Source organism: Montipora capricornis, chromosome 4, assembly GCF_036669925.1.
Source record: "Montipora capricornis isolate CH-2021 chromosome 4, ASM3666992v2, whole genome shotgun sequence".
NCBI classification, from domain to species: domain Eukaryota; kingdom Metazoa; phylum Cnidaria; class Anthozoa; order Scleractinia; family Acroporidae; genus Montipora; species Montipora capricornis.
Window position 1 is genome coordinate 28,584,391 of NC_090886.1, and position 15,426 is coordinate 28,599,816.

General features: G+C 40.5%; 1 protein-coding gene across 1 annotated transcript in view; it reads left to right on the forward strand.

The window, feature by feature from the left end:
• The window catches only part of LOC138045886 (probable 3',5'-cyclic phosphodiesterase pde-5), a 53,731-nt gene extending 39,042 nt beyond the window's left edge, over nucleotides 1-14,689 (forward strand). Inside the window, exons 23-29 of the mRNA XM_068892516.1 lie at nucleotides 1,407-1,562; nucleotides 2,418-2,590; nucleotides 3,562-3,673; nucleotides 5,020-5,100; nucleotides 5,437-5,525; nucleotides 7,733-7,895; nucleotides 11,059-14,689. Coding sequence (XP_068748617.1) covers nucleotides 1,407-1,562; nucleotides 2,418-2,590; nucleotides 3,562-3,673; nucleotides 5,020-5,100; nucleotides 5,437-5,525; nucleotides 7,733-7,895; nucleotides 11,059-11,169 — 885 coding nt within the window. The 3' untranslated portion in view covers nucleotides 11,170-14,689. The remainder of the gene's footprint in view (nucleotides 1-1,406; nucleotides 1,563-2,417; nucleotides 2,591-3,561; nucleotides 3,674-5,019; nucleotides 5,101-5,436; nucleotides 5,526-7,732; nucleotides 7,896-11,058) is intronic.
• The last annotated feature ends 737 nt before the right edge of the window (nucleotides 14,690-15,426 follow it).

Sequence of the window (15,426 nt, forward strand, 5' to 3'; positions counted from 1 at the left end):
TTCTGAAGTAAAGTGAAATGAGTCAAAGTCAGATGTAAACTATGCGAGGCTTTTCGAGGAGAGAGAGATATACCTTGCTTATTTTTTATTCTGCTTTTTTTTTCTTGCTACAGTTTTAGGCTACATTGAACAACTTCCTTATCCCAACACTCGTATATACAGTGGAACCCCCCCCCCCCCCCCCCTTCCTCCTTTCATCCTTACGGCCACCTCGGTAATACGGTCACCTCGTTATTGCAGCCACTTTTTTCTGGCCCGGCAAAACGCCCATACATTCTCTTATAGAAAACCCTCATTGATGCGGTCACCCGTTAATACGGCCAACGGCCACAATTTTAAATCCCAAACAGTAGAATCCTCTATAATTTCACCCCATCAATATGACCACTCGCGCTAAATTTAGAAACCAAAACGCCTGTGACATGTCAATTTCATTGACCTTTGTAATTTACCACTGTAATCGAACAGCCGATTTACTTTACAAAGCACTGTCAGCAATACTCCTCCCTATTTTCATTACAAACATGATCTTGACACTACTAATTGCGAAGGGATTAAGTCATTGTGCTTTCATCAAAAACACGATTGATACTTAAGTCTTTCGGTTAAGTAATTACAGCGGCTTCCGTTTTTTAGAAGCATAGTAAGCTGGACCTGTTCTTGTTTTGATTTTAGACTCAGAACGTACAGTACACTTAACAATTTTAAGTGTTTTACCTACTAACCGAAGTTTCAAGTATTTTATACAATTACTCTACGTACATTCCTGTTGTTTATTAAAAGTTGTTCTGGAAGTGCAAATGCGATGTATGTCATTAAGGCCCTTTAGTTATGGATCTGATCCAAATCCGGAAATACGGCCAATTTGTTTAGCCCCGTTGATGACCGTATTAACGGGATTTCACTGTATTATTTGAAACCAGTGGAATTCATTAAGCTCAACTGAAGCCAAATGAAGGGCCGGTGAAACAAATTATAAAAGTAAACTGCGTAATTTTTAGAATTGAAAGTTGCCTACAAGTTTAGCACAGCTGTGATGGAGAATACAACCGGGACCATTACGCAGGGCGCAGGGCGGAAATCGGGATTTGAAGTCCGCCGCCGGCCTTGTCATTTTGTAATCCTGTCTCCCATATGAATAAAACGTTCCTAGAAAAAAGAATCTCGCTCCCTCGTAAGAATACCGGTATTTGATGTCTGGACTATGTACCATTTGAAATAGTTATCTAGTCAATGAAACTATTGGGGTTACGTTCACGGATTATTATCTGTGAACCCCTATGCCGTCGTTTTCTGCAACGGTCTGCTTGGGTGTGGCTCTTTTTAATCAAGCGGAGAAATTGTTGCCTGGTTGTAAGCTAGAGGGCATCAAGAACGTCTCTATAAATTCTATTCTTGTTTCTCAGGCCCTTGCGATGTTCTTTGCTTCGTTGTGTCATGATTTGGATCACAGGGGCCGCACAAATTCGTGGATGAAGAACGAGCAAACGCCTCTAGCAGCTGTGTACAGTACCTCTACTATGGAACACCATCACTTTAATCAGACCATCACTATTCTTCAGGTATACCCCGCGGGTAGCTCGCAACGCAAAATATCAATGTCATCAAAACTTTACGATTTTCTAAGCTTATTTTCATCGTTGTGAAGAAGCCTGAAAAAAATCCAGCTTTGAACAGAACTCTTACCCATGCCCGCGCCATTGCGTTGCACTGCGTTGTCATGGTGTCTCAGAGCTGGTCGCTGGGGAGTTCGTTCTCAGTGCCCCGCAAGAGGTGAAAAGGTGATATAGAGACTAATGATACTCCTCTATTGGATCTGTGAATAGGAAGCAAATTTCTCAGCCGTTTAATTGCCTGTTGGGAATTAATGGATTTTACAGTAGCGGCTTAAAAAATAAAGGAAAGGAACTTTACTTAAAGTGCCTATCACCTCAATTCACTTTTCCATTTTATTCTTTCTCCGAAATCGTCCCAAATACATCGTGTTGTTTTTAGAACCTTTAGATTGAAATTTCACATTTTTGTTGGCATTGAAAGACGGTAAAAGTGGTCATACTTTGATTAATAACCGAGCAACGAGGGGAATGGGTTCGATACCGAGTTGACGTCACAAATTAATTTGCATCGCTTCTTTCAAAGAACTATCTCAATGCAAATTAATCTGTGACGTCAACCTGGTATCGAATCCATTCCTCTTCATTTCTCGGTGCAGAGTAAAGAACCAACGAACTCAACCGGGCACATTGGTGGGAGGCAGTGATCTCACCACTGCGATTCAATCAGTTTTGTATTAATTTAGGCCCCGGCAACACCGTAAGAAAACTTGAAACGCTGTTGTTTGCGGACGCTCAGTTCAGTCCAACAGTTCTATGTTGGTGAATTGACCGTTTTAATGTAGTAACTTTTTTTGTTAACAGCATGAAGGACACAACATCTTCTCCCATTTGAGCCCAGCAGAGTACAAAACCGTGCTGGGTTACATGAAGGAGTGTATCCTTGCTACTGATCTGGCTTTGTTCTTTGGCAACAAGTCCAAACTCAAGGATATTGTGGACAAGGGTCAATTCTTATGGGATAATCAGGAACACAGGTAAAAGTCTTGAATTATCCAGTTCCTAAATTAAAGCCCTCGGGTGTAGTGAGTTGGGTTCTTTCTAGTATCCACTGTTGGGGATAAAGGTGAAGGTGCTAGTCATGAGCCTCGATCTTCATTGCCAGGTATTTTTCTAGTGACATAGTTATCAGTGCAAAGGCGTTTCGTTATTATCAGCATATAGCACCTTTCAGATACAGAGTTCTCTGGCCAATGATGGCATCCGTTTATCGGTGACATATTCTAGTTTTCGACAATCGTAATCAGCGGCCATGTTCTTCAATCGAAATCAACCCCTTCTTCGCAACTCAGCTAACAAGGGGCTCGTGCCGCTATCCCAAAGCCAGGACGGTGTAACACCCCAAAAGCTTCCCCTTCCCGCAACCTCAGCTACGAGCCTCATCCAAAACCCGAGACCCAAACCAACACTCGTCACTCCAAAACCATGGATAAATAGAATAAGCAAATAAATAATGTGAGAGGGGTGGGAGAATCAACGGCCAGAGAACGCAAACGTTACAGCGCACCACGTACGCTGAGAAAAGTAAATCTATTAACACATGCTAGCGCGCGCTTAACGCCTGGTAACCATTTACTGACTTCCAAAAGCCACATAGGCACAGCACACCAGGCCAAAAATAGGGATGGAGCTACGCAAATGCTATGAAACGCAAGTATGGTTGGCCAGAACACACGCAATGCTTCATGGACTTCAAAATTGTAGCAAGAGCGGACATCTCACTCTCTACGAGTGAAAATGTAAATAAAGGATCTCGGGAGAGGCCAGACGCCTATGAAACATTTGATACAGGGGAAGAAATGCGAACGCTCCAATAACGAGGCCCTTTCAACTTTGTTGTTGTTGTTGTCCCTGGAACTCTCCAGCAACACCAAATGACTTTTAAAGTTTTTTTCCCACTGTCAACTTACTTCTGGCCCCCAAAATTGGTTTATGTTCCTTTTTGCAGGAAACTACTAAGGGCCATTTGCATGACTGCTTGTGATTTGTCCGCTTGTACGAAACCTTGGGAAATCCAGCTGGAAATCGTCAAAGTTATCTACCAGGAATTTTATGCAGAGGTAAGAATTATATTATTAAATATCGTTACCCTTCTCTCGCGTTTCTAGTCGCGTTTTCATAAGCTCACTTAATCTCGGTTATCTGCTTAAGGACTAATTCAAAGATATTTTTGCGCGGTTTACTGTCTATGCGGGAAAAGCAGATCTTACCAAGTGTTATTGAAATTCAAAGAGAAAACTGGGGGTGGACACGCATTTTTCAAAGATAATAAATCAACAATATTTGTAGAAAGCTTTAAAGTACAAGCAATGTGTGGTGTTCTTTTCCAAATTGAAGCTTAATTACCGTTGAAAAATGCGTGGTTACCCCCAATTTTCTTTCTGGATACCAAGAGCACTTGCTAATTTCTGCTTTCTCCGCATAGTTTTGAACAGCGCAAAAATATCCCTGTATTAATAAGCACCGCCGTCTCTCGAGATGCGCAGAACGTATGCGCAATAACAGTAGTAGGCACCGTCCTCAAATACCGTACGATCGTGCCAGGTCTTGTCAAGGTGCGCTTGCTTGGAAACGAAGTGGTACCCAAACTTTCAGAAATTATTAAAAGTTAATTGAACAAGAATCTCATTCGCGATTGTTGGACGACGGCTACGGCAACGACAACGCCTCAAAACAATAAAATCATTGGCAAAAAGAGATAAAATAAACTTGCTCCCCGCGACACGCAGTCTTAACACATCTTTTCACGATACATTGCATAACAACGACGTAGAATCACCAAATCTGAGGTTTTGACGATAACGTGAGTATAAAAATTTGAACCTTACATACATAAATACTTAATTGACCCCTCCCCATAGGGGCTTTTCAGGGCCAATGAAATACAACGAAACGACAGAACAAAACAACAACAACAACAACAAGTGCTAAGAGTCCCAACTGGTCGGAGGCAAACCATTTGGCTATTTACAATTGTAGCTGGGAAGTTGAACCAGGAACTACCAGGATCAAATTCAACGAGTGGTCAGAACGGGCCTTGAACCCGGGATCTCAGGATCTCAAGGCAAGCGTCTAACCACTGAGCCACTAGGCCATACGGGAGGTCAAGTCCCGGAGTTGTATGCGGAAGGCTCGAGCCCCTCCACGTGCCGACACTCGGTTTATAATAACTAGAAATATAATGGTTTCTGTTCGCTCAAATTCCGTTTCATATCATTTGACGGTGACCTTAAATGGTTGGCCTTGGACAGTTGTGTCGATTTCAATAGAAGCTCTGCAACTCTTGTCTCCCATTAAATTAAAGATAGACACCAAGATATCAAGTAAACGCAAAAACTAAATTCAGAGGTTGCTGAAGTTGGAAGAATTCGTAACCTGCTTTGATACGTTTTGTGTGTATGTTTAGGGTGACCTGGAGAAGGCCCAAGGAAAAACGCCCATTGCAATGAAGGACCGCAACACAGCTCACGAATTACCAGCTCACCAGGTGAGCCTACTGGAAAACTGAAAAAGCACCTTGTGCAAATGTGACCTTGTTTTCCTTTGTTCTAAGATATTCTCCTTTGTTTTGTTCGTGTATTGTACGTCTTGAGCAGGTGGCTTCACTTAATGCTCAGGGCCGTTGAATAGGCCAGTTTCGTATTCTAACGGTTGGACTGGATCTAGCATGAAATGGAGGCTAATGCGGGCAAATCTTTTAGAATGCAAATTAATTTGCCAGCATTAGCCTCCATTTCATGCCAGATCCAGTCCAGCCGTGAGAATTCGAAAATGGTCTATTTATATGCGATTGCCTGTGGTTGATATTCCTGTTTTCTGGTAGGTTGGCTTCCTAGTTGGAATTTGCCTGCCGTGTTATGAGCTGTTGCAGAGATGCATTCCTGAGACAAAGCCTTTTGTGGAAGGATCTCAGTAAGTGTTTGGTGTCACTTATAAAGGAAAGGAACTTTATTTAAGTGTCTAGTCGTACTAGCGCTGGAGCACTAATTGGGGACACTGTAAACTGAAATTAACGACTATTAAAGCAAATCAAGTCAAATGTTGGTTTTTGAGGATAGGGGAAACCGGAGTACCTGGAGAAAACCTCTCGGTGCAGAGTAGAGAACCAATAAACTCAAACTATATGTTTGTGATATTGTCTCTTGCAATTTCCTATCTGACGATTTTGTCAAAAGCCACCCTAATGTTCAAAACACGGGAAAATGCTCAGCTGCAGTAGATTAGTTATTGTTAACTTCACGACTACCGGACATTGACAACAGAAAACCCAAAAGTGAGTCGGTTGCTGCTTGTGTAATTCATTTTCCGTTTTTGTCTTGGTTGCCGTTGTTTTTCTTCAGGCAACCAGGCTTTTCATTTTACCAAAAACTACTCGCCCTTGAACTCTCTGGTGGTCTGGGATGACCGGACGACCGCTATTTCGAGCACTGCGGGCGCCTTCTAATCCCTGGTTATAAAACTTAAGCAAGGAGTTTATTTCTCACTCCCAAATGTTTTTCACCGCTGGTGTTCGGCAAAATTTTACATTAGAGGAAGTCAGTTTTGAGAAACAAAAAAAGAAGCAAAAGAAACTAATTCAAAAGTTGAAAACATGAAACCGAAGTCAATGTACTATTGGAAATAGCATAAAGTTTGAAGATTTATAACTTCCATCGTATTCGCCAAAGTTTGTTGGAGAATCATATTTTAATGAAGCAAACGTCCCCTAAAATTTTCGGGGGACAAAGGGCTACTACGTAATGAAAACGTTTTGATCAGACCCTGTCACGATTGCTAGAACTTTCGGACGAGGCAAAAAAGCCACCCAGCCTAAAAAGATCCTGGATGCATGGCACAAACCTACAATCTGGGACAAAAGCTTTTGACACAAAATGCCAATCGAGCGTTACGTCCACGATCCCTAATCTCTTACAGGCAAGTCAGTTCAATTGTTCAACCAAACCCGCCCCATATTCTACCAATTTGATGACGAATTCTTAAAACGAACAAAACATTGCAGACCTGAAATTCCCCTAGAACATCTGGACAGATAAATGTTTTTAGGGCAGCTACAAACTCACTAAACGATCTTTTCAAGCCTTGTGAAAACCATTTTAGGTAACTGATTTTAAGACATCCGGTCTTCGGGTGCCCCTGACTATCCAGAGTATAAAATATACGTCACGTTAAGCGATGGACAAGGTTTTTGAACCCGCCTTTACTCATATGTGCTGAGAGTGACCACATTTACGGTTACGTAACTGAACTCTGTTAACAGATTGGACCTGTTGGAAAAACCTCTTACTATCCGAGTTCGAGGTCCGTTCTGTAAGTTACGGACCGAGTTTTTTTTCCCATTGATTTATGGCCCAATCGCGAAGCGCGTGGGCCATAAATATAATTATTTCTAGTGGTATTTTAGTGTGTCCCAGTGGGGACGTTCAAGACCCGCTCTGACCACTCGTTGAATTTGATCCTGGTTGTCCCTGGTTCAACTTCCCAGCTGCACTTGTAAATAGCCAATTGGCCGGAGGGCCAGTCGGGATTCTTTTGTTGTTATTGTTCTGTTCCGTCGTTTCGTTGTGTTTCATTGACCCTGAAAAGCCCCTGTGTGTATTGTATTGTATAAATCAACGGGGGAAAAAACGAGGATCCGTAACTTACAGTGCAGACCGAGAAAACGAGGTTAGTAATATATTTATTATATCTCTGAGGTTAATCCGGCGCGCGGGCAAGGAAACTAGTCGTTCGAAGTCAAGCAGAAGGTTCAACTTCCACAAAGATTGCCGTGTCAAAATCCGAGAAACTAAATCCTCTTGGCTATTTGAAATAGTTGCTTGGAAAATTCAAACAGTTTTACAATTTTATGTAACAGAAACGACATGAAAAACTTGCTAGATAATGTTTTATTGAAAATTTAAATTTAGCGAGGTGTACAGCCGGCCGTACTGTAAAGTTAGCCAATCACAGCGCGTGTACTATCTAAGAGATATAATAAAGTGACTTATCCATCGGATAAGGTTATTCGCCCTGCAAACAACTGGAGTCTGATTTTTGGCTAAAAGCTTCACGTTGTTATAAACGTGTATCTCATTCGCTTGTTTTGTATACTTCTCACTCCCTCTCTCAATCGTGAAAAGGTCCAATCTGCAGAAGTGGTCACGGATGGCTCAGCATAATAGAGCAGCGTTAGATGCGATGAACAAGAACTCGGACGAATCGGGAAAGGATAGGGCAAAGGGAGGCGATACCGATGACAGCAACAAGAGCGATGAGAAGAAAAATAGTGTTGAAGAAACACAAGTAAGTGACTGAAAAGGACCATAGTATTATCGATGTTGGACGGATCGTCGTAGTATGGTGAGGAACATAATCAGTTGCAAAGAAACTTAAAATCTCCAGGCTTAAACAGGACTGGAAACCAGGGTGGTGCGAGCTCTAGATACAAGAGGCCAGTTTCGTATTCTCAGCACGCTTAGACTGGATCTAATATATAGATTTAGCCAAGCCTAAAAGCGGAGCTCCCTGTCCGCGTTTTGGTGTTTCCGGTTACGGAATCATTTTCTTTGCTTTCTTCCATAGAAAAATTCATTGCCTAACCAGTGAATTCCACGGTAAATTTCACGTGAAAAACCGACATTGCATGAATCATGAAGTGACGAGTGTGATATCGGTTGTTTGAGTGAAATTTACTTTGGAATTCACCAGTTTGGCAATGAATTTTTCTTGAAGAGTTTTAAAAACAAGCACACCCTCAGCGAGCGAATGGAAAAGGAAAGAAGCCGTTTCGGAGTCAACTGTCAATAGCCAGCGAATAGGAATCACGCTAAAATTAGAAACCGTCCCGACACTTTGTCAGTTCAATGTCAAAAAAGCGTTTTACTGATTTACTTTATTCTACTTTATCTCTGAAAACGAGATCATTCACATTTTGATGTATTTCATTCAAACACGCCAGCTTGGTATGGAACAAGAATGGGCAAAATACGGCAATACAACCAAGAAAGGACAATGAAACTTCAAACAAGATCCGCCCCAACAAATTACCTTTATGTGCTTTAAACAAACTTCTGAAAACACAAGCTAGTGATAGTTCTCCCCAATTTTACGAGAACTCATTTCGGTTATGTGTTTATAACATAAGGGCACAATTTTCTTGTCACTGTCGAGGCAGATAGAAAAACAGTTGGGCAAATGGATTAAAAGAGCATTTGTTCGCTCGCACTTTAGAGCAAAACAAACAAACAAATCAACTGTTTGCTTATGTGCAGAGAGTACAGATAATTGTTATTTCATTCCATTTGAAAATGAAAATTTGAGTCTCATTCCTGAACAAAGGGAAAATCCATTAAACCACTTTTTAGAAATACGCATCCTTACAAATAAGAAATGGTTTAGTGCCCAAGGAAAAAATTTATGGAGTAACTTCTTTCACCAAGTATGAGCTATTACTGGTATTTTCTTTCGTCGTTGTCGTTTTCTTTCTCTATCCTTTCGTTTCTGTTCTAGTCATAGGTTCTCCAGCCATCATGCAACTTTATCAGAGCTTCTAAAGATTTGCCAAAACTTGCAATACAGAGCAAAAAGCAGCTCTATGCAAACGAAAAATGTACACTCAACTTTAAGTTTATATCCCTCCGATGCTTGATTTGAATAACTGCGTAGCCACCAGTGTGAATCACAAATATCATGATATGTCAAACTGGATTGAAACCAGCGAAAAATGCAGAAAGAAAACATTATTTTCCAAACCGTTTTTCACCTGAACACGAAAAGAGTTGACTGTGTAAGAACTACAGTAGGCGTAGTATGGCCGTGTAGCCGTGTCAAGCAACAGAAAGCGCGCGAAAAATGAAGCTTCGTTTATGTTTAGGTGAGTTAACCTGGATTGAGCCTGCAATCCAATCAAAAACCAATATCTGGTCAGTGGTCAACTTGAAAAAAAAAAGCTGACCTCGGTGAGCTCGAAGCTTGAGCCCACGCTAGGGTCACGTACTGGTCATCGGATACCTTGTTTTGACATGTGTCAATTGATCAAAACATGGATGATCAATATGAAAGATGTGTGGTTTAAACTAGCGTGATACTGGTCACATTGGCATACGTGGAGGGTGGACGTACGGACGGACGGACGGTCGATGACGTCATGGCTATAAAACCAAAATTTCTCGCATCGATGGGTTACCATATTTTCTTAACTATGGTGCTCTGCGCGCGCGGGGCTCCGCTACTATGAAATGGAAGCTAATGCTGGGGAAGTAATTTGCATGCGAAAAGAGATTCCTCCTTATTAATCTCCATTTCATGCTCCATCCAAGCCAACCGTTAGAATACGAAACTGGCCTATCGCGACCTCGTAATAGCGGAGAGTGTTTCCAAAGACGAGGGTCTTGGTTGAGCGTGAGAAAATAGAAAAGAAAATTTCGGAATTATGAGGCTTGCACACGCTTCCAGAAGAATACTGATGTGAACACGTTGTCTGGGAAACAGCAATGTTGGTTAAAATTTTTGCTTGGAATAGTCAAAATCTATGTTGTGTTTATACAATCTCTCACTCATTACCGATCGCATCAAATATTCCACTGTTCTTCTAATCAAGAAGAGTAGTTCTTTTTTCTATTGTCAACACCTGCCTTCATTAGTGGTCGAAATTCAAGCCTTGTATCTTCCGTAACAAGAGAGCGTAAGAGAGAAAGTGTATTTATTTACATGAGACCGGGACGAAATGCGTGGTGCCTGGTTTCGGGACGGAATGATATCTTTTGTGTAATAAATATATCACTGACCCAAAAGCATGCGGGCGTGCAATTTCTGGACCCGGTTTGAGATTTGTCGTCTCTTACATGAGAACGATACGAACTCAGACCGGTACGAGAGTTCGATTCGTCTCGTGTAAACGCAAGAAAAGAAATGTACGGACTCATACCGGTCTGCGTTCGCCTTATGTAAATACCCCTTAGATGCCAGATGCTGTCGCGTTTCTGATTGGTCAATGGCGAATGCATAAGTAGGTTATTGAGTGCAATATGGAAGTTTCTATAGAAACAAAGCGATGCAGTGATTTTGTGGAGTTCATACGATTTCCTATACTTCTTGATAATTGTTATTAAGTTTGATCCACTTTTGACCTTTCATGATGTGGAACAGCATATTTATCCATACGAGCTCTGAGAATGATTCTCCCTCTGTCTCTATGTCTCTCGTCCGCATGTATTTAAGTCGTCTGAAATTTCTTTATTTGGGACCTTCTAGGGTGGATGGGTCGGCCGATGAGTAGGGTGCCGGACCATAAACTCCATATGTCTGTCTAGGATGTTCCCAAACTAAACCACTGATCTTTTGGTCTATCCTTCTGGTTTCCTTTTTAGGTACATTTTATAGCGCTATTATTTTGATTTAATTTTTTTTTTAAGCTTACAAAATTTAGGCTCTTTAATTCACGTTATTTTTATGTCTTATGTTTTAGGACAAGGAAGAGAACGAGTCTGATAATAAAGAAAAAGGACCCGAAAAGGATGAGAAAAAACATGCTGACGAGGAGAAACAAGATAATAATGAACAGTCAGCACAGGACTGAGGAACCAACAAGGAAACTGCCTCGGCTTTGGGTATTTTTTCTTATGAATAATTTGTCTTTACAGTGAAATCTGCTTAGTCTTCGGGAAACTATTCAGGGGATAACTTCATTCAAGGAAGTGAGTTTCTTCCCTTCGAGGAACACGTTTATTGATGGGACACTTGTCCGTGTCCTAAGGATGTCCCCTGCCTGAATGGACGATCACAGTAGTTGTCCCTAGGGTGTTTGGTGTGTTTTCGTTTTTGTTTTTATTTGCCGCAATTTGGCCTCTTTCGTAATGGCGCCTAAATAAAATATCCTTTTGCTTTAATCAGGGTTCGTGCTACTCCTTGAAGTGCGTGAAAAGCCCTGGAATTTAGTTTTGGACTTCAAGGGCGCTTGAAAAGCCCTTGAAAAAAAGGATTTTGTGGGAAACTGCTTGAAAACCCTTGAATTTTTGCTTGGGTGAAAGTTGTAGAAATAGATTGCATAATGCTCTGAGAAAATGAAGATCACGCAAAGTTAAAGACAAGACATCTCAAAAATTGAGCAAATTGACTATTGGGGAAAGATAAATGCAAAAATTAAAATGTTCGTGCGTGCACGTAACTTGCAGGATGTGGGAAAGTAAGAGTATCAATGTAGGCTTTTTTGGCAAAGAAAACACTGAATCACGATGTATGGTATAGAAATCTCCTTGCAAACACTTCTTGAAAACTCAGTTTCTGGTTCTTGAAAATTCCTTGAATTCTCTTGGAATTTTATGTACAAAATCCAGCACGAACCCTGTTTAATGCTAATAAGCCTTTTTGAACTCGCTACAACGAGCAAATTTCAAAAGAATATTTGTTTCAAAATGAGGACAGTACGTGTAATTAACATAAATACAAAATAATGTAAAAGAGGTTGCCATTTATGAGAGTGGTCTGTACATCTGGTTAAATTTAGCAATACGAATCGGTATATCATGAGGCGCCTTACAGGTATTTATTATTTACTGTTACACAAGAGAGGATGAGTTAAGAGAGCAGATTCCCCATACTTGGGCCTCTTGCAATGACAGTTTTTAAAATCTAATTTTAGCGCATGGTTCACCTACACAGCTACTTTTAGAGAAGCATCTGATTGGCAAGTTGTAATATGTGCGGCTTGAGCAGCTTGTAAAACAATAGCAGAGATCACTCGAATAACGTAAACTTTCCAACATTAGGTTGTCGTTTGCGTTCTGCAGTCTGAAACAGAACTGTTGAGAGCTTTTGCCCCTCCCACATTTCGCAAAGGTGTGAAACAATGTCACGAAACGCTTCTCTCCACCCCTTCTAAAGCTAAGTCAAAGGCAACACCTATTGTTTTTCTTGTTTTAAGAATTTGTTATCGATTTGGTAGGATATGATTCGGAGATGGTTAAACAGGTAAACTGACTCGCCTGTAACAAATTCAAGGCAGATCCTGGAATTGAGGCTCAATTGGCATTTTTGTGTCAACAAGTTTTGTCCCAGATTGTAGGCTTTTACCATGCATCCAGGACCTTTTTAGCCTAGTGTAGTGCTGTTGTGACTTGATAGCTCATTCTCATTCAGTTTCTTGGCACTGTAAAATAGGATAGATAATTACATTAGCCGGTCATCTATAATAACTTCAAAGAGAAACTGCAAAGTAATGACAATAGAGAGATTGAAACCACTGGTATATATCTATTTATTTATTTATTTATTTATTTATCTATCTAATTTTCTCTAATCCACAATGACAATAAATATAAGGGCCAATGTACAGAGATTAAGGTTCAAGGCATAATTAAGTTCCTCTTGTCGGGTATGGCAAACTTCAGGTTGAAATTTGCGTTTTGCGAAAAATCGAAGAAACTTGTTGCATTTCGGCCTTCTTTTTGGCTGTAAGCAACGGTATCGAGCAAGAAATAATTGAGTAAGAGAATTATCATAGGATTAAACGGCCTACCGTCTGCCATTAGCCGAAAGATGCATCAATCAAAAATGTTAAATGTAAACTGAATTAAGTTATTTATCAAGAAGTGGTTGTAATTGAATTGTAGCTGTCAATCGGCGATGGTTGTTTTAGTAGTTCACGAATAGGACGCCCGTTACTATAATAACAGAAGTTTCTATGAAAAACGATATCAGAGTGTTTTTTAGGTGACTCTCGTAGACCTGGGATGCCAATCAAAATGTCTGCTCCAACGAGCACAAAGGGATAATTCATAGTCATGCTACCTTTACGATACTTAAAACAATCGGGAAAAGGAAACACGAGCTTTCCACTAAATTTGTCGCGTCAAAACTGTATAATCCACTTTCTGAAAAAATAAAAACAAAAACAAAAAACCAGTGCGGACAGTTGTTTCTAAAAATAGGCAAGATTGCCCATATGCGGGAGTCGCCTGGCTTTTGAAGAGCAATGAGCCTTTGTAAATATGTACGTATGTGTGCACATGCTTATTTATTTGTTTATTTATTATATTTTATTTATTGACCTGCAGGGCCCAGTTGTTCGAAAGTTAACTTTGGTTCCATTTTTTCAACTTTTGGATAAATGTTTCTTGTGTTTATTTTCGTTTTTCAAGGTTTACTTCCTCTAATGTAGAATTTTGCCGAATATCAACGTCGAACAACATTTGGAAGTAGAGAAATTAACTCCTTGGTTAATTGTTAATCTGGGATTAGCGTTAAACGGCTTTTGAACAACCAGGCCCGGGATTGTAAAAAAAATTGTTTTCTCTCGTAATTTGACAAGCGGTTGCGCGTGTTTTTCCATTTCTAGTTCGGTAGATTTAATTTTCTAACACTCTGGCTCTACACGCGCGTTTTTGAGACGCGGACGGCAACCGGAAGTGAACTTTTTTTCCCTTTTAACCTGTTTTCACACAACCACATTTACATTGCTAAGTATTTATTCTCCATTAGCGATGATTAGTATAAAAATTTGGGAGACACCACTGTCCTGGCACGTGAAATTTTCTCTTCCGGTTGCCGTCCGCGTCTCAAAAAGCGTGCGTGCTTAAGCTCCCTACTAACGTGAAATGACCAACTTTGCGTTTTTATAGGGACCTTGAGTTCTCGATAACGGTAATTTTTATGACGTTCTCTTCAATTATTCACGCTGTTCATACCAATTATTTCCCAGGGAAATTGGTACATGTTTCCATGCCGAATTACTTAATAATCACAGAACTTACTGGAATAACGCGAAGTTCTACTTTCAGACGACGATATCCTTGCCGCCGTCGTACCTTGCTTAAGTTCCTTAAATGTAAGAGAAAACAGGAGAGATGTGAAATATATGTTACATTCTTATCTGGTTTATTTGAAGGAGAAATGATTCCAATTCCACACTTCGACTCTGTGCACTGAAATCAAGGCCGAAGGCAGTCATAAGCAGCCTAATGCTCACGTAATTGTTCATGTTTTCTCTCTAATTTTCCTATTAATTTTTATAAGTACAGGTAGCTTGTTCTCTGTCGCGCCGTTTTGGTTTCACTGTAAAATATTAAAAGGTACTTCAACCAATGAAGTCCGAAACATAACACTGTTGTGAAAAGATTTCTATTCCTTTATGGTGATGATCATGATGACTCGGGGCATGAGCCCATGACTGGGGCAAACAACATCCCTATATTCCTGTCACGGCGTTTTCACAGACGGATTTATTTTTAGAATGAATTCTCCCGCAGGAGTCCGATGACCAATCACAAGAAAATAGCTTGACGTCATGGCGTTACCGAACCGGAACTGCCTTAATTTGTTTTTTTTTTTTTGCGGAAAAGGTAGTCCAAAAATAGATCGGTTGGTAAAAACATTCAAAAGGAAGTGTGATTCGCGGGACACTTTTTAAAGTACTAATTTACCTTGATGAAGACTGCTGACGGATTATCTTCCGGTTGGTCCCTGTGCATGATCTTGTTTTGTGTCAAGACGATTCAAGTTTTGATACGTTCCATTGACGCCCCATTAAGATTGCCATCACAAGCTTGGATGTCCTCCAAATTCCGCAAGAGTCTTTCGCCCATGACGAGCATGAACTCGTTCTAAATTATAAACATCCTATTTCGATCAGGGACCACTTAAAGTGCATATCACCTCAACGCACTTTTCCACCTCATTTATTCTCTGAAATCGTGCTAAATACATTGTGTTAGTTTAGAACCTTTGGATTAATTACAATTTCACTTGTTATTGGCTTTGAAACACCGGAAAAGTGGTCCTACTTTGAGCCATAACCGAGGAATGAAGGGGAATGGGTTCGATACCGGTCACGTCTCAA